The 25,702-nt window shown below is 47.8% G+C and overlaps 1 protein-coding gene across 1 annotated transcript in view; it reads right to left on the bottom strand.

Annotated features, from left to right (window-relative positions):
• LOC116787410 (cat eye syndrome critical region protein 2) overlaps nucleotides 1-25,702 on the bottom strand; it is a 102,395-nt gene extending 76,693 nt beyond the window's left edge. Inside the window, exon 1 of the mRNA XM_032688979.1 lies at nucleotides 25,512-25,702. Coding sequence (XP_032544870.1) covers nucleotides 25,512-25,700 — 189 coding nt within the window. The 5' untranslated portion in view covers nucleotides 25,701-25,702. The remainder of the gene's footprint in view (nucleotides 1-25,511) is intronic.

Genomic DNA, 25,702 nt, shown 5'->3' with positions numbered 1-25,702 from the left:
ACTTTTTGTGTGTTTAGTGGCTATTTATTCCCACTGTTTCAGGTTCACAGGAAATAGACTGAAGTACAGAAAGAGCGTAGAGATAATATTCTACGAAACCTCTTTCTAGTCTCACCTCCTTTCTTCATAATCCAAATAGCCCAAAAAGTCTTTCTATATGTTGGGTTTTTCTAACAGAGGACAACTTTGGCAAAACGTGCCTGCTGCTTTCCAAAAGTGAAGTCCAAGGGGTTACCAGGGCTGACAGCTATCCCTGTAACAAACCAAAACACTGAGGGCCTCTGCATGACCAAGAGAAGAGCAGGCACAGCCGTCCGCAGTTCCTCCTCACTGCTAGGTAAAGCATTAACAGGGTTGACTAATTCCCTATCTCCTGTCCTCCTAATCTCCAGCAGTGCTTGAACCAGGCCACTCTACATTATAAATAGGTCTGCTTAACGGAGCTGAACATCATTTCACTTAACCCAAAATGAGTGCAAGTGGTCTTGCAGGGACTGCTCACACCAGCACTACCAGGGAGGTACCTCTCACAGCTCTCACCATAACTGTAGCTGTTGCAAAATTACTTTCTGACAAACCGCGGGGTGATTTGTTAATTTTCTGAAGACAAAAGATGAATTCAGGGAGGTCCCAGAGGGCTTTGAGCACTCAGGTGTTCTACTCTGTCATGCACAGAGGGTTAGCAGCCCAAACGAATGCAACCACAGCAGGCACCTTACCTGTGACAAAGCACTTGCTAAGTTCATCACAGGCCTTGGGGCAGGGGTACAGAGGAGAAGGGGAAGGGCAATATCCAGGGGAGATCAAATTCTCCTGTGAAGACACACTTAAAGCTGACAGCTGGCCCTCCACATGTTTCAGAACACTCCTCCTCACGTTTTACCTGTTTTTGTTAGTATTTATTGCCGATGTGCCCCAAGAGCGAGGCTTGGGGCCGACTTCTTTTTGGACGGGTGACAGCAACCAATACAACAAAACTCAGCATTTAGTTCTCCTGGAGCCAGGCCCTTCCTCTTCATCAGCCGAACATAGAAGTGCACCCATTTTATTTATTTATACGTGTTGCCGCACTCTCTATTCCTGGCAACTGGTGCTCATGACAGAGTGGCCTGGGACACGCTGGATCAGGGCTCTGGGTCACCTTGTAAGTAGTGGCAGCAGCTGCCTCCTGAATCAAGCGTCTATTAACCAGCAGCTCGAGAGGGCTCTAAATTAAGTTCTCTGCTCCATTCCCACAGAGGGGGAGGAAGAAAAAGACGCCGCCATCAAATTCCTATTTTCTTCCAGCAGAACTCACTATAGTTTCCCCAATGCTCCCTCCCATCCTTGCCAAGATAAGCCGCCCAAGTCCGAGTTTCTGTCAGCAGCCCTCCAGACTGTGCAGGACCGCTCGTTATTCCAGCTGCCAGGGCTTTTCACAAACTCCACAGTCTTTTTTTGGTTTGTTGGTGGTGGCATGCTGCTTCTCTCGCAGCATGGATCCAGCCCTTGGATCGTCTCCGCCTGCAAGATGCCTGCGCTGTCCCTGCAAACCCCGCTGGCAGAGCGTTGGGCACTGAGGGTGCTCTGGGCCCAGCATCAGCCATTTAGGAAGGCAGACTGTATAAATAGCTGGCCTGCACATACTCTGGAGGAGCAGCAGGGAAAAGAGGGAGGGAGGGATGAAGGGAGGGGGAATCTGAAGTGTTGGGCCCCAGCTGTGAACTCCTCTTGTTTTTGTTTTAGGGTAATTAATGTTCCCTTGTATAGAGCCAGGGCATGGGCTCCTGTTTCTGCAGCTCTCAATGCTATCAGCAGCCCGGACTGGACTGGGCTGGGAGTGGCGGGGGGAGGTTTGTATTTCCTGCCATCCCCTGTAAATGAGGTAATGGGAGCATGGGGGCTGGAGGCAGAGTACAGCCGGGGGTAGGGGGAGCTCACCCGAGCCCCCCAAGCCCTGACAGCCTGCTCCCCAGAAACCTCTCCAGAGAGCCACTCACCCCTTCCCACTTCCCCACACTTACTAATTTTGCTGCCCCATCCCACCGCCCCTCAGCCTGCTCCCCTCTCCCACCCCGAGCTCCCCTCACGCCTGAATTAGATACATTCCCCCTGTGCTCCCAGACGTCTCCATCCCCTCGTCCCCTGACAGAGCAATCATTTATCAAGTTGTTTCACGCGTTGTCGGGGAGGGGGGCCCCGGGGGACGGGGGTTTGTTTCGTCCCTTTGTTGGAGCTCCACAGGACCGTCCAGCTTAGTCTCCAGCCAACTGCTGAGAGTTGCCGGAGTCCGGGAGCAAATGTTAAAGGGGCTGCCTTTCATCTGCGGGCTGATCCTGCTGCCTTTTCATTTTATTCTTCCAGCTTCTGGGATGTTACTTGCTTACACGCCCCCACACCCACCCCGCTATCATTCTGCATGCATGTTTTTGAGGGAGCAGGAGCTTATTTTCCATGTGCTGGTCTCTTCTCCCTTCCCTCAGCAGCTTCTCCTGTCACCAGCACACTCTGCCTCTGGGAGCTGGTTTGTTTTGTTTTGGTTTTTTTTTTTTTTTTACCACTGGCCTTTTTCTCATTCTTGAATGTAAGATACCAGAAACCAAATCTGGTTAGGGGCAAGTCCTGCTCGTGCAGCCCATCTCTTCCTTGGAAGCACTTTGGTGTACTGCAAGCTTTTATCCCTGCTCCACGTGCCTGGGAGATGAGCAACTACCTAGAGCACGCTGCCATCAAAACAGAGTATTTAAAATAAAAGGAAAAAAAAAAGAAGAGACTGTTTGGCAAAAGAACTAAGTAACGCTAAAGAAAAAAGAAATGTCTTGAACACTCTCATGCTTTAAGGGCTCTTGTGTTTCCCACATGTAGGACTGGAGGACAGATGATCCGGTCTGTATTGCAGACTGCCCACACTCGTGCAGCAAGCTTGTGGCACGTCACCTCACCCCTCTGCAGCACACTGTGCCTCACCTGTGAGACCAGGACGCTGCCTGGCTCTGGGGATCCTGCCTGCCTGCACTCATTAACCAGCCACTAGCACCCTTAGGATTCATGGGTGGAAGGAAACATGGAAATACAGAGTGCATTAAAGCAGGGATGTCTACCTGTACCCCAAAGCAAAGATGTCTACCTGCACCCCAAAGCAAAGTTCTTAGTTACCTGCTTGGGAATAGCCGAATAACAGAGGATAGCCCAAGGAGATGTGAGTCCAAACACACCACTTCCTTTGATCACCAAAGCCCATACAAAGTGCTTGCAAGGCTGGATACATTTTTAGACAACTACAGTTAGTTACAGTTTGTTTTCCAGCAAGCTGCCAAGACTGTCCTCTGTGCTTATACATGAGCATTTCCTAGCTATAGCTGGTTGTATTTCTTAGTTTAAAGGATAGACAGAGCTTAAAGGAAAAAAAAAATCCTACTTGCTTAGCAGCTAAGTAGCCATTGTAAATTCCACACATTTCACAGCACAGAGGGCAGGAGCTGCCTGAGATCTGATGTATTCCTCTCACCACCTTGCCTCCATAACTCTTCCTTGCAGAGGAGAGCTGGATTCATTTGCTTCCCAAGTCAATCAACAGAGTTCATGAGTCAGCCAAGGGAATGCTGAAAAGCAAGAGGGTACGCTCCTGCCCCCAGGAACTGATTACACTGCCTCTTAATTGTTCCCAGATTCTATTATCCCCGAAGAGACTGGAGCAGCAGCAGCACCAGCCAGCTTGTTGACAACATCCACTCCATACAGGCAACCTCATCAGACATACAGAAATTTGCATTTTTGCAACCACGGATCTGTTGGGACTACAATAGTTACGTTATTAAAAAGAAAAAGTTAGGTCTTACAGATTTCTATCAGAAAAATCATCTGTCTTCTGAGTCAGAGCTGCATATCCTACAATTTTGAGTCTGCTAGTAATCACACAGTCAGAAAGCCATCTGATACCAGAACACTTCAAACCAACAACCAGTATGGCACTCTGCATATTGCTGATCCAGGCAATTCCCTCCATTCTCATTTCCTTCAATTCCAGTAGCCTTAAAGCTCATTTTCCCCCCTGTTCCCTCCTGTCCTCACCCAAAAGAGGACACCCAAACCCTTACTTCCCTCTTCGCTCGTTGTTAACTGGTGTATTTCAGATTTTACACTGCTGTACAGCCTCACTTGTAACTATTTCTTTCACATAATCCATGCAGACAGTTGACTCTCCATGACGGTTCAGGTGACAGCATGTGAAGAGAGAAATGTCACATTTAGGATTGTAAAACCAACCCGAGATCTGTCCCATTATTCAAACCCTTTATAACAGTTATAAAATGAGTAATCACATACATCTCCATTACACTTCATTCAGTACAAGAGAGTGTGAGACTAGGAAGTAAAGACAGCTGTTCAATATTGATTTTTATCCTTCTTATTTTTTATGAATCCCTGTGTCTAATTTGCTACTTTGCTTCCAAGTCTGGCCACCAAATAAGCTATTAATCGCTTCACAGACTTTTTTCTATGGTGGCCTCCACGTAGGATCTCAATCCAATAAGCATTAACTCTTTTCTCAATCTATTTACAAATTAATGATTTTAAATCTGACTTGACAAATGAGAAATTGGTGGGGGAAAAAATTGACCAACACTAGCAAAACTTGCCACTCCATTTAAGCATCTGGTTGCTGCACCTCTATTTGAGATTATTCCCCCCACTTCCAAAAACGATCCCACAAGCCTCGTCCTTGGCGTTTTTATGGCAGCATTTAAAACACAACAGAGATTTAATTGCTATTTTTCCCAGGTCTGCAAGAAGGTGAGTAGGTAGCAACACACCCCAGAGGCAGGGAAAGCAACGGAGAGCAAGGTGCCTTGACCAAAGCCATCGAGGGCATTTGTGGCAGAGGCTGGCTCTTCCCTGCAGCACCATTACCAATTTCCATTTCATCACTTTCTAAGGCTGAAGTTCAGCAATACAGTTAAGACAGCTTCAGTCTGAACCAGAAATGCCACGAAGCAGGACTGAGCATAAACTCAGCCCTGACATTTTTAACACATCACCCTATTTTGGCTCTGTACTGGCCAGCACCCATGGCTGTTCCTCAGCTGGCCAATACAGCAAATGAAAAACACACCCTTATCTGGATCATCTGGATGTCCAGCTGCTGGGAATGAAGACACATGGAAAGAGCCAGGGCCCAAGCCAGACCTCTGGAGCACAAATAATGGGTGAAGGAGCCTTTGCCTTCTGTGCTTCAGCCAATGCAGTAATTTGTGGGGCCTGTCTGTGATGTCATCTAGGACCTCATGCCAGTCTCCCTTGGCTTAATTATGCTCTTTTCCAGCTCCCCATAGTTTGTAAATCATTGTGTTGCCACAGTTGAGGAGAGGCACATGTCCTGAGCTGCTCTGGAAGAGAGCACTGCCACCCAGCCAGGTAAACGAAGGTTTCTTGTGAGAAATGAGGCATAAGCAACTCACCTGGAAGCCATGAGTCTCTGCAACAAAGGTGAGTGCTGAGACTGAACACGCAACTTGACATCAGCATGTTTTTGTTGGCAAAACCCATTGTTATTTCTCTATTCCTAGTCCTCTTCCACTCATTTTAGGGCTCTATTGTAAACCAACCAAACAAAACAATTTTAGATAAAAAAAACAAACAAACACAAACCCTCTAACATTTAGCTTCTCAAACCTGGATCATTCCACCTCTTCCCTTCATAAGCACAGCCCCACAAAGTTGAACTGGTGGATGAAAAGGAGCTGTGATCTCTTAGGGCAGAAGAGGGGAGAGCCACGGACCTTGCCACTGGCTAGATAGATACAGCACTACACCCTCACATAACCAACAGACATCCTTTCTTTTCCTATGACAGTCTTCACCTCTCATATCCTGCCCACCTTCAAACTTTTCTAGCAAATGAGGTGAGAACCACACAGCCAACAGCTTCATTCAGTGCACAGCCTTGGTTTATGCCCTCAACACCATCTGTTCTAGAGAACAAGACCATGGAAAAAGAATATGACCCTGTAATTAAAACCAATCTACAGGTACAAGGTGCTGAATTAAATGTTGCAGAGACGACTGTAAGTCTATAGTTTCCTGTCAAGTAACCGAATTTGTAATCATTTAGCATCAGTTTCAACACAACCCCCCCCAATAATAATGTACAATAAACTCCTCACTATCATGACACAGCAGTGGTTTGAAGCAGCCACCTCCTCTACCATTGCTACCACTTGAGCTGAAGTACAAATTCCATTAGCAGGCAAGCAGACAATATTGGTCTTTGAAGCCATCACTGCAGGCAGAAACTCTGAGAAGTGTGCAGGATCATCCCCATTTTGTGGGCAGCCTTACCCAAAGGTAAGGTAATGGGCAGCAGTTAAAAGTGCTTTTTTTTCCCCTCACATAGCTAATAGTTATCTCTTCAACCAGTTACATGATTGTGAGAAGCTGGATTTTCATGGTATTGCTATTGCTCACAGCTGCCCTGTTAGGAGGTTTGGGATTCTGCTTCTAGCTGGTGACATTTTCTATATTTATAACAGCACTGAAGGTGAAGCACTATGAACAATAATCAGGCATGCCAATATTTTCATTATTAAAATATAAGAGTCACAAAGTGAGGTTTAAGTCTGATATCTTGTCTGAGCTCGTGCACTCAGTTCCTCTTCATCATCCATGGAGAAAAGAGGGAAACACCTTCAGAGTGATTCATGTCATTCTAAAATAGACTCCTCTCATCTCTCAAAGTTCAATTTCTTTCCACTGACAGTGATAAACCCCTGCATGATCAGTCTGACATGACAGTCCACTTTGAACACTAGATTATTCTTGCCCCTTTGCTCATTCTCACCACTTATTCCAACTCAATACCACGGTATGGTTGGCACAAGTACTTGCCAGGCCACCCTGTGAGCCAGCCCATAAAACTAATCCAGGCAAAAAATAACTGGGAATGGGAGTTGAGGTGTTTTGTATTTTTTTTAATCCACTGTCCAGATCAGCTGCCTGACCTGCTTCAGTTTAGCACCAGAAAGAGATGCACTGACACACCTGAGAATGTGCTGATAGGGATGCAGAGACCAGATAGTCACACAGATTTTGGGCATGTAGGAGTGGATCAAACAAGCAATGTATTAAAAGACTAAAGGCCAGAACTCTTGGCTACCTGTTCTCAATAATAAAACAAATAATAATCTTCCTGTCTGGCCTAAGGCATTTCTCTCAAGGCAACAGCTGCTATTTTGTATGGTGCTTACACACAGGTCCCATTTGGAGTGCCTGCATAATGACTCCTGAAGGATGGTATGAGTGCACAAGCAACAATCATCCCTCAAGCTATTCCCTTACAGAATGAAAAAAAGGCTCCAAGTCACAGTTTGAAGGGAGTTTCAAAAAAACACCAGCAAAAGGTGTATCCCTGCCTCAGAACTAACTGTTCCCCTTTTGCCCAAGCTTAACTTCAGGTAACAGTTCTAGACCATGCCTTGCTAAACATTCTCCTAAAACAACTCTTCTGACAATTCTGCTCTATTTGGGGGGGGGGATTTGAAAACGGAAAAGAATAGAGAAAAGCATTATGCATTCTTCAGACCATGGTTAACCTGACCTACTGTTGGTAACAGCCTGAATCCAACCAAGAGGTTGGACTAGAGACTTAACAGAGGTTCATTCTGACTACATATTTTTGTAATTCTGTATTGGGCTTTCCTTATCAGTCTTTTCTGAAATCAATCTTGACTGACTTTCCTCTCATAATGGTCTCCACAGGTCATTAACACCCTCAAGGTCTCAGCCACCATTTAGCAACACTTCTCTCTGTTCAGGTGCCTTCTCTCACTCTGTTTTCCACATAAGCCATAGCACAAAACCAGGTGCACAGCATGAACATTCAGGAAAAGAAGCAAGCAAACCCATGACACCGGGTAGGACAGCAATGTGGCAATACTCCACCCATCATGAATCCAAGCTGCAGCAGCTGCTACTCCCCATCCCAATTCTTATTGCATCCAGAAAAAAAAGTAGAATAAATCAGGGAAATGAGGATGGTTCCTTACTTCCAAGCTATAGAAGAAAGGGCAGTAGTGGAGAGGATTCCTCCTCTTTGGTTGCAGAGGAGCAAGCCACTCTTCTGGTGCCACAGGTCAGAAACTTGTCCCTCCTACAGGGGGAGGAATGGAGACTCTCACTTGGCCTCTCTCTGGGCAGAAATCCCAGACTACAAATAAGGGGATCAATTTGGCATCTGGGTATTGTCCTACAAGAGGACTGCCCTAGATAATATCAAGCATCTGCCTCTTAAACAGGAAACATCACAGAAGAAAACGTCACCCAAGTACATTAGTTCCTCTGCTTCTAAGGAACTCAGAACCACACAGTTTAGCATCTCCTACCCATACCCTGCCTCTGCCAAACCAGGCTGGGCCAGGGCTCACATGCAATGTGATAACTTTTGTTTTGCAGTACACCCACCTAACTCCTCAAGATCCAGGCACATCCTCTGGGCTCACGTGTGTATAGATAGCCCTGCCAATTTTTGCGAGCGGCAATGGGGAAATAAGCACTCAAAAAAAAGAGAAGATGGGGAACTTGCAGAGCTCCTGCCATTTGTTTGGCTCAGACACAACTTCAAGGACTGCTGTAATTGTCTAGAAATCAAACAAGTGGTTGATAGCACCAATTAACACCTTCCAGCATAACAATACCTTCATCTCATCTCTCCCCATTCTCTCAACAGCTTAACATATTGGCACCCTGAACGACTCCTCTCCCAGACAGCAGGCAAACAGTAATGTGAAGGGGAGGGAGGAATGAAGGTGTGCACACAGTGTCCTAGCAATGAGAGCGGTAGCACAAAGTACTACCAGTTATAAAATACTATATCAGAATAAAAAAAAAAAAATCAGAATTTGACTTGAGACAGCCGAGAAGATGAAACTAATCTACAGAAATATGTTTTTACTCAGACTCAAACCAGTTTTTGTTAACAGCTACAAGCTGAGAAGATTTTTTAGAGTCTTCCAACAAAGAATACAGTGCCCTCTTCGAACAGGGGGTGAAAAGCCAATTTTTAACAATTTAAACAAACTGGGGGAATATCTATAAGAAAAACTTAACCTTTTCTTCAGAATAAAGGAGCAATAAACACAAATAAGTTCTTATGTTTAAGTTACCTCCTCTTTAAGCTTCTTGTGTGAATGTAAGTTTGCGTGCTGAACCGCATACAAGAGTCTTGCCTTATAGGAGCACATAAGCCTGTTCCTATAACATTCCCTATTCAGAATATGGATTGGATACTGCATGGAGCAGCAGTCAGGTCTGGTGAACAAACACAGAACAGCCCAAAGAGAAAACTTTGGTTTCGGATGAGACACTGCTTAGTGCAATTGCAGCGTAAGTCTGCAGTACACTGACTTCAACCCACTGGACTTGCCCTAAAATTACACTGCTGTGACTGAATACAGCCTGACAGGGTGAGGAAAGGGGCATGGGCTTCTCTTTTCTTCAGTACACTGCCTTCTAAAAAGTAACAGAACCGTGGATGTGAGATTCCCACAACTAAAGAAAAGCCAAGCCTGTTGACAGGCAACACCTATTAGGCCAGCAGCTACAACCAGAAAAAGTGGACAGGTTCTGGACTGAGAGGTGTTTGAGGCTGTTTTATTTTTATTGCCCCAGAATTTGTGCTACCATTGAAAACAATAAAAAAGGTATCCTTACCTGAAAAGAAGGCTAATTACCCTTCTCTGTGACACTGCCCATCTACCTTCAGACTCACTGAAGGGGTAGCTGCAGCTTGGGCGCATTCCCAACAGGGAAAAGCCCAAGGCTTTGCTCCTCACTAGAGCTGGGAAGGTTTGGGAAGGGAAGGTTTGGGAAGGTTTGGGGAGGGGAAGGGAAGGGAAGGGAAGGGAAGGGAAGGGAAGGGAAGGGAAGGGAAGGGAAGGGAAGGGAAGGGAAGGGAAGGGAAGGGAAGGGAAGGGAAGGGAAGGGAAGGGAAGGGAAGGGAAGGGAAGGGAAGGGAAGGGAAGGGAAGGGAAGGGAAGGGAAGGGAAGGGAAGGGAAGGGAAGGGAAGGGAAGGGAAGGGAAGGGAAGGGAAGGGAAGGGAAGGGAAGGGAAGGGAAGGGAATTGCTGCTGGGAAAGGAGCAGTAAACCCAAACTGGCTAAATCAGGCCACCTTCCACCACAGCCCAAGGGCTTTCGCCTCCAACACTGAAATGCTAATCTGACTTTGTAAACCCATAAACAAAAACAAAGAGGAAGACAGAAGAGGTAAAAAGCCTCCCCCAACTCCATCCCCAAACCCAAACTCCAGCATTCAGGTTCTGTCTGACAGAGCCTGATTTTACCCATAGGAGTGAGTCCCACAAGCTCAGATATCAAAATTGCTGGCAGGCAGCATCTTTACGGTCAGATGCATTCAAATGGCCACTTCCACTACACGCTGGAACATCCTTTGTTTCAGAAATCTCCGAATTTTTACTGCAGCAACAGGCCTGACACAGACCTGCTAGCTTCACTTATTGTCCTTTTACAACAGGACACCATCAAATATTAATAATACTAATACCTAACTGCCCTCTGCAGCTGGGCTCCAGCTTGATCTTGTGTGTGCTGTACACACTTTCCCTGCCTTCCCCAAGCCCACACTTTTAAGACCTGTGCCTGCCCACTGGCTCACAAAATAGGAGCAAGCACCTTCCCAGAGACCTCCCTCTGGATGGCTCTGCTGCAGGATGGCTTGGGGGTGTGTAGGAAGGACAACAAAGGTCAGTTTGTGGGGAGAGCAGGTGTGATGGCTTCCCTTGGAAGTGGAGATGCTAAATCTTGGAGGGATCAATAGGGACACACGATCCCAAGGCTCGCTGGCTCTGCCCTCTGCTCTTCCTTCAAACCCTGTCAGCATACCCACATCCGTAGAGAGTCAGCACAGGGGGTCGTGTCTCACCAGCGAATGCTCCCTGCCAGAGGGAGCACTGAAACCATCTAATTACCCTGAGAGCTGCCCTTTTGTTTCCCATCCTCCCTGTTTTCTTCAGTCTCCTGACCTGTTTTTGAAGGCATTTCGGGCTGCCTGTCATGTGGAAGCCAGATTTTAAAGACAAAGCAGTGGCTCAAGATATTTATCCCTCTGCTGACTCCAAGGGCACTGCTGCTACAACCAATCTTCAGGGGAAAAGAGGACAGATTCAGTAACACGGGCCAGGGGTAAGGGGAAAGCTGTTCTGCACAACGCAGCAATTCCTTACTGGGGTAGCTGAAGCCAACCGTGGTTAACTTAGGCCAGAAGGTCCAAGGGCTCTTCTCTGCCAAGTTTAGCTTTGGATGACAGTGAAATGTGCTTAATTTGACAGTTTCATTTTAACATGTATGGGCAAAGTCTAGAAGGAGACAGTGGCAGCAGCAAGGGAAGAGAGTTGGATTATTATAAGGTAGCTTTCCTTTGCCTCAACCCAGTGCTTAGTACTAAAAATGGATACAAAAAAATTACAGATGCTGACTCTTCACCCTAGCAATGAAATGATCAAACACGGAGTGTCTTCAACATGGAAACAATATTCTCACACAGTATAAAAATTAGCCTTTCACTATAAATTTCAAACTGCCACAGCTCTAGCATTACAGAAGCTGAAAGCTTGGGCAGAACACTGGGGCTGGAAAACACAAGGAAACTTCATTACTCTTTTTACATTTTTTTCCAATCTATAATAAAAGTTATGGCACTGATATGACTTCTGTGTCCTCCTCAAACTACAGGAAATACACCCCTGTAAGCATGTGCAACATGCAGTTCCTCGAGCAGACACTGCAGCACAAGAGAGAAATAGGTGGTCAACAAGAAGTTTTAAGTAGTGGAATCCTGCCAAATGCATGGAAACAACCTGGCTTGTCTGGGGCTGTGTGCCTGTGGGGATGGGGAAGAATAATACTTCAAAAAGACAGGAGAACATCTTCTGGTCTCCGCTTGACTGTTTCTCCTCAGGAACTGCCAAGTGTATCTCTTCACTAAAACTCAGCGTTTCACCAGGTGATACTAAACCACGGGCTGGTTTACAGCACATGCCTTGGCAGCAACTTCCATAAGCCCAGTGCATTCTCTAGGCCTTTTGGAGATTTGTTGATAGAGCATTGCCAGACACACTGAACACACACCAGGTGTGCCAAATGCCAACTAAACTGGAAGGGTACAACAGGATGTCATCTTCTCCTCTCTTGGTAAGGCTCTTGATTAGAGCACTCTGGCAGTTCAGCACTAGATATTTCATGACCACCACACCCTTCTGCTCCCAGTCCCCACATTGGGGAAGTTGCCCTCTCCATTTCACACAAGTGCATCCCAGGCATGCAGGGCAGTGAAGGGTTAATTTAATTAGTTCTGTGTGTGCTCAAAGAATTACAGGCAACTTCATTTAATTATTAAGTAGCCAATCAGGTAATCTCTGTATCTGATTAGCACGCTAATGAAATAATGTCTTCCAGTTCAAAGCTGTCATTCCAATCAGGAGACAGCTCTTCAGCTAGAAGGAAAAGCTGGCCAGGTTTCCATGGGCTCAGAGCTTTGGATTTTGAAGAGGGGATGGGAGCAGGGAGCAGAAATCTTCCCACCTTCCCTCTCCTTCTCTCTGCCTCTGCACATAACAGAGAGGCTCCCCCTTCCAAATGGGCAGGCACATTGGTTCCAGAGAGGCTCCCTGATGCTTCAGATAAGCATCCTGCATCACCACCATCCCTTGTCCCTTCTCTGGTCCCTCTCAGATGCACAGCAAGACTCCAGTCGACCTGAGTCTGGAGAGCACCAGGCCATTAGCCCATCGCCCAGGCACTGCCAACTGAGAGATCTGCTAAATATGTGAGGCATGGCTCTGCTATGGTCCACATGGGAGAAGAGTCACACAGCAAAGCCATTACAGCACTAAGAGGAAGCCAGAAACCCTCCTCCCTCCCCCATGCCACGCTCTGCTCCTGTGTCATATGCAGTTATTTCCAGCCTGGGGAAAAGTGCAAGGCGGCAGCTGTCACACGAGGCAAGGACTTGCCCCTTTTAAACAGGGATTTCAGGACTAAATGACCCATTACAATTAACACAGCTGCAAGAACTGGGACACTTCCACACAGCCCAAGAGGGGCTTTGGGAGTGGGGGAGGAAAGGAGGAGACAAGCAGAGGGTTAAGATCATGCTTCCAAGACCTGGCATGGAGTCTCCTACCCCTCTGCCTTTTAAGTCTTAGCTCAGCTGTCCCCTTCCAACTGCTACTGTTCAGCCTCAGCCCAGCAAGGCAGGGAAGGCAGGATGTGCAGCCCAGCCCAAGCCTGACACACCACCTCCTACATTGGCCCCTTACTTGTACAACTGCTCCTGCTCAGACCCAGCTCAAACTCCCTTTCTCCCACAGCAGCACCAGCTACTCCTCTGCACCACGGTTGCATTTTGCATAGCTGCACACATGCTAACTTTTAATTAGCTAGCCCAGGTTTATCAGAGGAACTGCAGCAGGATGTGGTTTAGCACAACCAAACCATCCCAGCATCTATCCGAGGAGCCTGGCAGATGTTGCTGTCCAAGCTCCAGCCTGTGCTGCTGCATCTGTACTTCTGTGTGTCCTCACTGCCAGTTTAAATGCTAACTCAGCTCCAGTTGCCACAGCTGCCAGTGTGTCTTCACATTTCTGAGTGCTAGCTCTCCTTCCTGATGATGTTTCCACTCTGCTGGTGCATTTCCCAGGAAGAGAGCAGAGCCTCCAGGATGCTCAACACCAAACAGCACAAGTTTTAAGTCACCACTCTGAAAACAAATACTGAGAGAATCACAAGAGGAAACAGAAAAATTGCGAGCAGTCTCCAGCCAGCCAGCTGGCTTTCTATGAGAACACTCAAGTGCTGACACTTTCTGTTGACCCTTTTTTTCCTGAGTATATCCCATGAACATGAAACAGCGCTGCTGAGAGAGAAGACACATCTCTCTCTCTTCTCTCTGCTGACTACAGCCATTCCAAATGAAGGAAACTGGTTAGATCAAGAAAGGATTGGAGAGCACAATGAAGCATCCACTAATAATCAATCCCTTCACAGCAGCCTTCCTGCCAACTGGCTATGGACTAGGCAATGATTATAAACTGGAGTTGGTACTCCAAGGAAAAACAACACAACATCATATGGCGGTCCGTGTTCATCCTTTAATTCTGAAACCAGTCCTGCTTACAAAAAAAGACAACTCTTTCCAACTGCCTGTCCCGAAAAAAACTCAGCCCTGAAATTCAAAGCTGGGTTCATCCCAGCTTGTGCTTCACTAGTCACGAAAATAAAAACAGCCAAAAAGTGACAAAACTTCCATGATTAAAGTCAGCAGAAAATTCTAAAAACGCTGAGGAGCTGAGTTTATTGCCTCCCAAGATACTATTGTCACCCCTCTCTTTCTGGCATCCTGCTACCTAAGGATGTGCACACAGGAGAACCTGCCAGGGCAGAGCTGCCCCAACACTCATTAACCAGCACGCAGATGCAATTTGAGCCCAACTTAAGCACAAGTGACTGAAGTGGCCACCTGGGGACCTGCATTCCTTGACAGCTCTGCCGCCCTGCACATTCCAGCCCCCTCATCCCCCGGCCCTGAAACTGTGTCAGGGGGGCACAGCGTGACCTGATCTCCACCTTTGATAGCACCAAGCCCTGTCCCATCCCCTCTTGCCACCCTTGTTACAGCCAGGCCAGATGCATCGCCTTCCCCCACCGAAAAGCACAGAGCAAGGATACTGATACACATCCAGGCATGAGAAGGGACATCCTCTCAATCCCATGGCTATTTGCAGATCAGCCATCATCCAAAACTTCCCAAAATGAGAAAGTCCGGGCATTGGGCAGGTCAGATGTTTACTACAGAGAGTAGTTTGTTCCACGAAGGGACTCGCAACACCCTCCCAAATTACACACTGCCCTTTACGGGATGCCACAGCAGCTGGAATCAGCTCGCTTCTCACATTCCTTAATAAGCACTTCCATCGGAGAGCAGGGTGGATGCAGGGCATCAGCTGCAGTTAGTCATAACTGAGAGCTGGGCTCCCTTTCCCCATGCTCCCAGTACTATCTGCAGTCTAAGAATATCCAGCACCACCCGCCCTGCTGGGGCAGGGGGAGTCAAGTGGTCCGAGCTCCCAGGCATTACAGGTCTCCCTGTTACAGGAGACTTTCACTCTGCCTCCCCCAAGCAGCAGCCTTCAGCGGGGCCCCTCGATAGCTGGTTGAGATCCTACAGATCATGGAAAGATAATCCATTGCACTACTAATGCACTACTGCAGCTGTCCATGGAGAAAATCCCTTTTCAACCAAAAAAACCCCCTCAAGCCCTTTGATCCTCTCCAACACACAATTATCTTAAGGGCAAAATAGTCTTCAGTGCCTCGGCACCTTGTATTGGGCTGAAAGAAAGGAAACCGAGACTGCTATTCCCTGTTTATTCTACATGGCTGCCCTGTCCGACAAGGCAAGCTGCTCCAGCCTCTTCAGCACAGGCAAACAAATCCTGATGGATAGATATCTGCATTGCTGGGTGACCAGAGCCTCAGGGAAACCTTTCTGGAGGAGACGCTTTTTGGTTTGTTTTGCTTTTAAAGAAAAGCCTGAATTTCTAAGGAAGGGTTTTGTGCTATTTTGCTTTTGTGCAGGACTTTCGGCTACAGTGAAGTTTCAACATGATTTCAACTGCATGTTCAGGACTGACTTTGAAAGGAACAATTTACAGGCTCACCATCCAACTTCGGTTTAAACTTTTTCTAACCAGAATGTTAACTTTAAAAAAAAAAAAAAAGGAAAAAAAAAATATAGCAAGGCTTGATACAGCCCAAAACTCTTTTAGAGAGGCTGATAAGGGTTCTTCCCCAGGTGCCCTCATGGCTGCATGACCTCTTGTTACCTGTGCAGGCTCACTCCACCTGCTACCCAGGGCTGCACTGCGATAAGCGCTTCTTTCACCAGAAGTGTCAGCTATAAAAAGCCCTTCCCCTCCCCACTGCCTGTTTCCATTCCTGTGCCATTGCTTCAGTCATGCCGGCACAACCCTTTTGTGGGGTTGTGGAGGGAGCTGGCTGGGGGAACTGCTTCTGGTTAGACATAGCTCACTTTGAAGAAAAAAAAGTGTTGCGGTTTTTAATCCGGGTGAGCAGTTTTACTGCCATCCGTGACGGTGGCAGGAGCTGCCACTGGAAGGAGGCTCGAGAATTGATGTCCTCGGTTTCCACCAGACTCTGCTCATGAGTCCACACTAACAGCACAGGGAAAACGGCCACGTGATGTCCAGCTCTCCAGTGAAAAAATAAGATAATATGAAAGAAAAAAAAAAAAAGCCCCCTCTCTAGTGCCCAGAAATCCTATCGATTTCAGAGGTACAGCACTTTATAAAATGATTTTTGGAAAATCCATCTAAAAATCCCAACAAAACCCTTGTTTGCATTTCTCCATCAACCAACCATCAATAAGTTTTGAATTCTGGACTGACTCAACCTAAAGCAACAGGAGTGCTGGAGCCTTGGACACGCTTTCTTAGAGAGAGTGCTCAGCATACTTGGCCCCTGCAATCATCCCAAACATGTTTACATGCCAGTGCACACATGTGGCCTGGAAGCTGCATGGACACCACATGATCTTTGCAAGGGGAGGATGCAGAAAAGAGGAGAAGCAAAGAGAAGCACTGAGAAATGCCAGATGCAAGGATGGGCAGGGCTGCTATCTTCCATGTTCAGGTTGGGGAACCTTCTGAAACCACTTCTACCTGCAAGTACATTTGTAGTTTGCATTTGAAAATGCATTTCACTGTTACAGAGACTCCTTAATGCTACTTATTCAGGGGACATGAAGAAACTTATGTGGTGGGCCAATAAGGGTTAGGCCTAAGTGAGGTCTCAAAATAACACAGGAAAGCACGGAAGGGGTCTTTTTCCTCGCTTATTTTTCAGCATTTAAACCTTCCCAGCACACCAGAAGAGGGAGCCTTTGACTCCTCTCCCATGCTCATCATTTGTTTTATATTAGCAACAATGACAAGCTCTATTAAGAGTCAAGCTCTTTAAGTGAACTCTCACCCTTTACCTCCTAAAACAAACAAAAAAACCCAAGCAAAGAAAAAAAAAAAGCCTCCAACCACAACCCTCTTTGCCTTGTGTAATGGATATATAAGTATTTTTGCTGCCACACAACTCCCTACCATACAGGGCTCACCAGAAAGGAGAATACCAGCTCTGCCTTCCAACCCTTCGGCCGTACAAAGCTCCAGCCCCTTTACAGCAGGCTTAGCTGGAAAGAAAGAGCCAAAGAATTAATGGCTTTACCAACGAGGAGGAAAAAGACCCTCCAGAGCTCCTTTTACATCACCAGCCCCAGCAACCAGAACTAAACTAAGGCTAGAGTTTCAAGAGCCACAAGCGGATTGACCTGGCAGCTTTGCAGCCATCAAGAGCAGGAGGTCCCGCTCCCACCACGGAACTACAACCGCTCCAAAAGCCCGGCCAGGACCCAGGGAGCAGCTGGGATGGTGCCAGGGAAGGGGCAAACCACAGAGTCAGAAGCGTGGCTGAGGCGAGGGCTTGAAAGGGAGCGAGATATTCTTTCTGGCAGCCAAGATGCTTCTGGTAGCCGGCAGCCCCCAAGAGCAAAGCTTTGGGTTTCACTGCCCCCTCAGCAGCGCATGTGCCCTCCTTCCCACCAGGCTGAACATGCCAGCTTGACCACACTGATGTAAAAACCAACAAAGACACCCCCCTCCACTGCTGAATCAAGGTACATTAATATAGGGAGGAGCTGAACCAGTGTAAGTGCATCTAGGGTGAAGAGCTTGCAATGTTTTAAATAAGACCAGTCCCAAAACTGGTGGCCTGGCCCGGGGCAGGGGTCCCTAAGGACCATTATGCCCCTCGTGTTTCAAATAATTTGGTATTAACTTTATATACTGCCTTCTCCAGCCAGCCCTCAGCAGTCCTACCCTGGATAAGACCAGCAGCTTTACTTTTTTAATGGAAAGCTCGTGTTTTAGCTAAGCATTTACAGGATATAAAGAGTTGGTCAGGAAGTTGAGCCAGCTCTGAAAGGAGTTGCCACACTGGGCTGCAAGACCACCTCTGAGCAAAGACCTTGACTGCCATCAGCACAGGGTCGAGTTATTCCCCCACCTCTTGTAAAGGCAGTCTATAAAGCCCCCCCAAAAAGCAGAAAAATGAGTGTTCTGGCAGTAAGCGAACTGCACTAGCACCACTTTTCCCCATCAGCTGTTTTCTGTTCCTCACACAAAAGGCTGCAAACCCCTCCTAATTGCAGGAGCCTTCCACCTAACAGACCCTGCTCTCGAGGCCCTCCTCCCCAGGAACTGGGGGAGAACTGGGGCACAATAGGAAGGAGACCGGCTAAAGGGAATAGATCTGTTAAATTAACGCATTTTCTGTCAACCAAATCAGCTGCCCCTAGTGCTATTGTTGGTGAAACAATGGAGACCCCAGGAATGGGCACCCATTAAAAGGAACAAGCCTGCTGAAAGGATACACTCTGAGGCACAGCCTTGTGTGTTTAACAGGATTCTCTACTGTAAGGAAGGAGGAATCACTAGGCTGCATTGTTCCCACCACCACAGCAGATGCTGTTGCTTCTGGTAACGAGGAGGGGGGGAAAAAAATAATAATAAAAAAAAAATCATACCTACCTACGATAAGGTTTACATGATAAACTTTTAATTCGGGAATTTTAACTCTTTGGCTGTTGTCATTTCTACCTATAGCCCTTTTCTTGAGGAGATTTTTGCCTGAAAGAAGTCTATGAAAGCATCGATTGCCATTACAAAAGTTAATTCTTCACCCTTCATGCAGGCACTTAACAGATGCCAGGGGCAGAATGGCACAGCTCTGCCGGCATTATGCGCGGGAGAGAAAGACCGCAGTTAAGCAGGTCTACACATAAAGCTGCAACACTTTAAAAGGTGTTACTTCTAGCTAGTTCGGTTACAGCAAATTCCTGAAGTAACAAACTTCTGAGTCCTAATTAAGATGCGCTATGCAGAAGTTTAAATCGTCTGATTGAATTGGCACAGGTTTGTGGTACTCGGGTCTTCTTAAACAAAGCAAACTGCGAAGTCATATTTAAGCTCCTACACAAAACATTATTTTTTTCCTAGTGGGGAAAGACTTGCACATGATTATCTTAAATCTGTTTCTAAATACATTCAGATTAAACGGTTAAACTTGTGGGTGCACAAACATTTCAGTTAACACCAGGCATGAATTTCAGTGTCAGCTGTGCTAGCAGAAGAATTGCTTATACTAACATCACAAAATCTGTAACATCAACCTCCATGTGCTCCATCCAAATCCCTGAAATTCTTATCGTATTCCTCTTTCTCTTCTGCCTTCGACTGCTACAGTCTTACCCCAACTCCCCTGTCACCTAACTCAGATCCATTCAAAATGTTGCTGTCAAAATAACCTTCCTTATCCATTGTTCAGACACCCCTCGGCTTCGTGCAGTCACTTCTTGTTTCTTTTCATAGGCTTAAGATAACGTTTTAACTCATATATCAGCCTCCTGAACTACCTATTCCTTTTTTTTTTTCCCCCTTTGCATCCAATTACACTAGAGTATCATTATGTAAAATGTAAACACTTGTTTAAAAGTTTAAGATCTACAGTTGGGAAAGATGTGACTTGCATTTGAAATGGAAACTGATACAATGCTTCCCAATTTGCAGACCACTTGAAACAACAGCTCTGAGAAGTATCTCTCTGCCTCACCCCTCCATTAATCTCAATGAACTCTAGAGCCCAACACTGACATGTAGAGTGTTAATGATTCTATTATGAACAGAATAACTAAGGCAGCAAAAGTGAAGACCAGGCAAGTAAGAACTGGTGCTGGAACAGACATGGAGAGCTGGATGGGGCACCGAAGCAACTAAAACAAACAGTGGATGAGACAGGTAGAAAGAACAATAAAAACAGTGTTAACTCCCCTGATTTCTTTGTTTTTAAGCTTGATTTTCAGACAACAAACACCCAGCTCACAGCCTCTACTCTGATGAAGCTGATGCTGCCCAGGGGAAGCAGAGCCATTGCAGAGTGATTGCATTTGGTATAAAAGCCAAATTCACAGAGCGGTCCATAAACAGGTCTCTCCACACCACGGGACCAACACTTTTTTTTCAGTATGTTTGAATTCCAATAATTTTTTCCAACCCTGTCTACTCTCTGCAAAGCACCTCTCCCTGCACTGCCAATTACTGTACCTTTTCTCAATTTGTTTTTCCTAGAGCAAGGTGCATCACACGAGAGTGAAGTTTTAGCGAGCAGATCTATTGTTCACTGTTGTTTCAAGACAGTCACTATCCACTCCCTTCCATTTTAATGTTGACTACCATCAAACAGGAAAATGGCAAGAGGGCTGGACATCCCAATGCCTGAACTATTCTACTGAAAAAGCATTTAAACAACTCAGAATTACCCCACAGGAGCAGAGCCGACCTACATGAATTCACCAACATTTTCATCAGCTTGCACCACCTACTTGTCGCATGGATCTTAATTAGATTCTAAATTCCTCTGATCAGAAACTACCTGACCATCTCGACTATCACAGAACAGGATGAGGCACCAATAGACATTACACATGGGTACTGTACCACACTGTCTGTGCAATTAACCCCATACAAACCACTGACAGAACAGGAAGGTTGTGCCATTTTGGTGTCACAGATCACATGGGACACACCCGAAGGGCAGAGCAAGGGGCTCCACTAAGAATTTTCGGCAGGACCTAACATGACAGGAGAGTGGAGGTCAAAGCATATTTGGCCATCCTGTCCTCACTAGGAAACATTTTTTCAAAGTATTAAAATTCTAACACTCTGTTTAACACATCGATTTTTTTTTCTTTTAAAGCTGTATCTGGTTTGCACAGATAGAAGAAAGCCTGTTCTTTGCTCTCTCCTTCTCCACCTCTCTCTCTCTCTCTCTCTCTCCCCACACTCTTCCTCCTCCTGGGGGACCCGAGGGAGCAGTTTCTAACAGCCACATAATATTCCTGACAGAAAGAGCCTGTTCAAGAACCGACATGGCAGATACCGCACTACAGGAGGAAAAAGGTGGGCAAGAGCAGCAGTGCCCTGCCTGTGGGTGGGAGGAATGTACCTAAAGGCAGAGCCAGAGCTCGAAGTGCCAGGAAGGGGCAAGAGGCAAGGAAAAGCATCTTAAAGCCATAGTGAAGTTAACAGCAGAGGCAATTTGCCCAAAGGCGCTTTTAAAAACCACAGGAAAAGATTTATGTTTTCCCTGTGTAATGTGGCTTTTCCCCCTTTTCCAAATAAACTAAGTTAACAACAATGTTTTGACTATTTTCAAGCACATTCTGGAAAGTCACCTCCCCTCGACCTACCCAGACAGAAGTTCCTAAATGTTTGAGTCCACAGCTCCTGAGAGCACATGCCAAAGAGCTGGGTGGCCACGCCACACTGGCTCCTGTCCAGTGTTTTCAAGTTGTGCTGAAATACAGTTGAAAACGTTAAATATTCTCCTAATATTTTTGATACAAACAATCCCTACAGCTGTCGGGAGGATATTTCAGTTGCAGAGGGGAGGGCACATGGCCAGGAGACACTTTGTCATGAGAGGTGTCCCATATTAGAGTCCAGTCTTGAAGAGGGAAACAAATCATTCCCTATCATCGCCTGCACTAACTTGACTGTGGAAAACATCCCTTCTGTCCATCAAGGCAATGGCTACCGAAAAAAAATGACATAATCCACACAGCCTCACCTTCTCCCACTTGAGTGCTGCTAGAGCAGATAAGGACAAACACATTTGATACAGAATTTTTTTGATGCATGGAGGTTGGATCAGACGACCTGCTGTGGTCCCTTGCAACCTTACCCATTTTGTTATTATGTGATTTTACAAACCACCAAGAAAGGCACCGCAGCAACCAAGCCAACACAACTAAAACCCCACTTCTGAAGTGGCATGAAAGTTCTGTACAGCAGATGGCTGACAAGGCAGCCATTTAAAAGGGGAGGAGGGGAAAAAAAAAAAAAAAATCTCACCCCAGAAGGCAGAAGTGCTCTCTGGCATCCTCAGATCCATGTAAAAACACGGCATGAAGCCGAACACGTCCCGAAGCACCCGCTCCTGTCCCACTGAACTTTTGACCTGCTGGCGGTAGCTGAACCCCTCCTGAGCCCATCGCTGGGTGATGCTGCAGCAGAAATTTGAAAAGAGGAGCCCTGCGCCTCGTCAGGCGCCTGCATCTGCCAGAGCCAGCATGAGGGCCAGCTGTGCCCACCCCCTCCCGAACAATGCCCAGGGTCCGGCCTGATGGATGCGCTGCTTTCTTTTTGGACACCCCTTCCCTGTAGTCCGTGGCTATGCAATGGTCCAGCAAAAAGAAAAAACAAAACATCTGCTTCCCAGGTTTCTGCCATCCAGCTGCAGACGGCAGCCCTGCATCTGGAAGCTTCACTTTCTTCTGCGCCAATAAGTAGAGGGTGAAGGGTTTGAATTTGGAAAGGGAGGGGGAAAAAAAGAAAAAGAGCTCCACGCTGCCTCCCTGTACTACCAAAGACCCCAAACTTCTCAAATACCATCAGCAAATCTGCTCAGCATGGGAGGGATGGGTCCAGATGGCCTATCGTTACAGAGCCTTTCAGCTAGCTATGGACAGACCCACCAGAAGAAAAAAAAGAAGGGGGTGGGGAAAGGAGAAAAAAAATAGTTACACCTTTAAAAAAACAAACAAACAAACCCAAACCAACAGAACGCCGTATTAGAACACAAACACATCGGAAGATCAGTTTCTTTCCGGTTTGGGGACTGCAGAGACTGTAGCAGGGTAACCTTAACCTCACCAGCCTGCTGAAATCAGAGGGATATTTGTTTTAATCAGAATTAAGGCTTGTCTAAAACTTTTGCTTTTTATAATGATGTTGTAAGAGTTTAGCACCGAACTCCCCACTGGAGATGCAGAAAAATGGAAAAAAAAGCCACCAACCAGGATTTAAGTTCAGAGGAACTCAGACCTCCTAGGAAGAAGAGAATGTCCTCCAAGAAGAGCCAGCTGCATCCAGAGTGAGGCCATCCCTCAGAGATACTGGGCAGAGTTGGACAAACTTCAGCTCTGAAGCTTGAGGACTTCGAGCGTGACCATCCTCCAGCTGAAACCCTCTGAGCCCAAGATCTCCATTTCTCCTTTCACGTACACAGATTCACTCAGAGCACCTGTTTTATTCTGCATCCAAATGGACTGGGGCAGTCACCCCCGGGTTACCCATGAGGGGCAGTAACTTTTGAGGGAAGAGGCACTCACTTCTCAGACTGCTGGTGTTCAGCCACAAGCACACCTCCCCACAATAACCAAAGCTATAGCAAGAAAATATCATTTGCAGATGAGCATAGTTTCAATTTTTGATGGTTGGCTAGTGTTTTATTTCCCCTGAATATGTGCCTCGAGTCTCCCCAAGCCCCTAGAAAAACAGCCACCTCCATTTTATTCAGACACCCCTGAAACTCAAAGCACACCTCAGATGTAGCAGTGAGACAGCCAGAAGGGGCACTGGCATTATTAAGTCCAAAACCGTGGGAGAAGCCTTCTTTATGCAGCCAAATAAAAAAAAAATATCAGAGCAGCACTCTTAAAAAAAAGTGTAAGTTCCATCGCTGGCCACTGGCTTCACACTGTGAACAGTCTGAGCAAGCTCTTTGTGCAAATCCATTCTCAGATAGCCCTGAAACCAGTGATGAGACTGGAACAACTACACCAGGCAAGACGTAACAAGATGGTGAGCTTCAAGGAACAGCAACTTTTAAAACTGCTTGTGCTGGCTGCTCACACTGTGCCGGGGAAGGAGATTTACTCCACGTGCCTGAAGATGCAGAGTTCTGACAGCCGCATCCGTCCTCTCGCAGCATCCCGATTTTAACCGCAATTTCCACCGTCCCTCGGACAAACGCCATTCTTTAAAACCCCTTTCTGCCAAGCGCTGCAGGCCATCCACGCGCACGGAGTTTTTTGGCGACGTTTTCGGTGTGCTGCTTCTGCTCTGCAACACCCCCGGCACCAACCCGCTCGCACTCCTCCTCCTCCTCCTCCCGGGCATCCCCCCAAAAAAAGCAAGTTAATTTGTTCCGAGTGATGATGTTAACTCCCCCAGCCTAAGCGTGCTCCGGGAACCAAAGGGGAGCCCACATTTACTTCATTTGTGAAGCAAGCCAGATGCTAATTGCCTCCAAAGGTGAAAGGCTAGTGCCTTGGCCCTTTTATCATTGTAAATTCAGGTTCCTTCAAGACTTTGCGCTGCTGGGCCCGGAGAGCCTCCCCCTTTAATGGTTTGGCATCAATAGGAGGGGGAGGGGAGTTCCCTTTCGCAAGAAGTTGCATCATTGAGAGACCTTATCCCCTTTCAAGATTTCGTACCGCATAAGGGATTCCCCCTCTTCAGAAATTCACATCCTGCTCGAGGAGTTTTGCTCTTTAGGGCTTCGCGCATCCCATAGAACTTTTAAGCATCTTTGGAATTTGCATTCACGGGGCAATTACTGTCTTTAAAAAACACACGCCACCACGTTATTCACCCGGTTTATTGCCAACGCGCTGGCAAGAATAGCTTTTCACAGCAAGCACAAAAGATTTCCTACCAGGACACACTTTGCTTGTAACATTTGTGGCCAGCGCACAAAATATTTACGGGACGCTAACTGCGCGCATACGAAAATAAGAATCAAAATAAAATAAACAAATAATAATAAAAAAACCCCCGACCCACACAGGAAAGTTACAGAGGAAAACGGGTGAGAAGGGCACGAAAGCCGAGCGCGTTCCGTTCCCTCCGTGGGGGACAGGGGCGGTGGTGAAGGCACCGCCGCTTCCCCGGAGGCTCCGCGGAGCCGCACAATGAGCGGAGCCCCGCGGAGCCCTCCGGCCTCGCCGGGATGCGGGAGAAAAGCTCGGCGCGACCCTCCGCGCCCCCCACCCCGCGCCGGCACCGGCCAGGTGGGGACCGACACCCCCCCCTTCCCCCCAACAAAAGGGGCCGACTCGTGCACGGGCGGAGCGGCGCCGGGGAATCCCCCAACAACAGCCGCCGGTACCCCCGGGAGAGGTGGGGGGTCACCGGGCCGGACCCGCCCCTCGCCGCCACCATTTTGGGCACGGGGGACCCGTGGCCGGCTCCGTCCCCCCGCCACCTTTGTGTGCGGACACCGGCCCGGCCGAACAATGCGGCCCGGCCCCGCTCCGCCCGCGGCCGCCCCCGCCGTGCGCCCCGCAGCCCCCGGACCCGGAGGGCTCCTGCCCCGGGACGGCCGCGCCGAAAGTTTGCGGGCGCTCCCGGGAGCGACGGGGAAGTTGCCGGGTCCGCCGGGAGCGGAGCGGAGACCCCCGCGCTGCACCGCGCCGGGACCCAGCGGCTCGCCGGGGACACGGGAGCGCCCCCCGCCCCACGGGCGGGACCGGGGAGCGGCGTGCGGGACCCGCCGGGCGGCGGGGGCGCGGACACGGCGGGACGGGGAGCGGCGCCCGCGGGGGATTCTCACCTCGATCTCGAAGTCGGGCAGGCGGAAGGCGGTGCGGAAGAGCGAGCAAAAGTGCGCGATGGCCGGGACTTCCCACCAGGAGCGGAGCTCGTCCAGCGCCACCGCCGCCGCCTCGGGGCCGCCGGTGCCGGCTACGCTGCCGCCGCCGCCGCCGCCGCCGCCGCAGCCGCCGTCCTCCTCCGGGCACATCT

The sequence above is a fragment of the Chiroxiphia lanceolata genome, chromosome 5 (assembly GCF_009829145.1).
Source record: "Chiroxiphia lanceolata isolate bChiLan1 chromosome 5, bChiLan1.pri, whole genome shotgun sequence".
Classification (NCBI taxonomy): Eukaryota; Metazoa; Chordata; class Aves; order Passeriformes; family Pipridae; genus Chiroxiphia; species Chiroxiphia lanceolata.
This window is presented reverse-complemented; position numbering and strand designations above follow the sequence as displayed.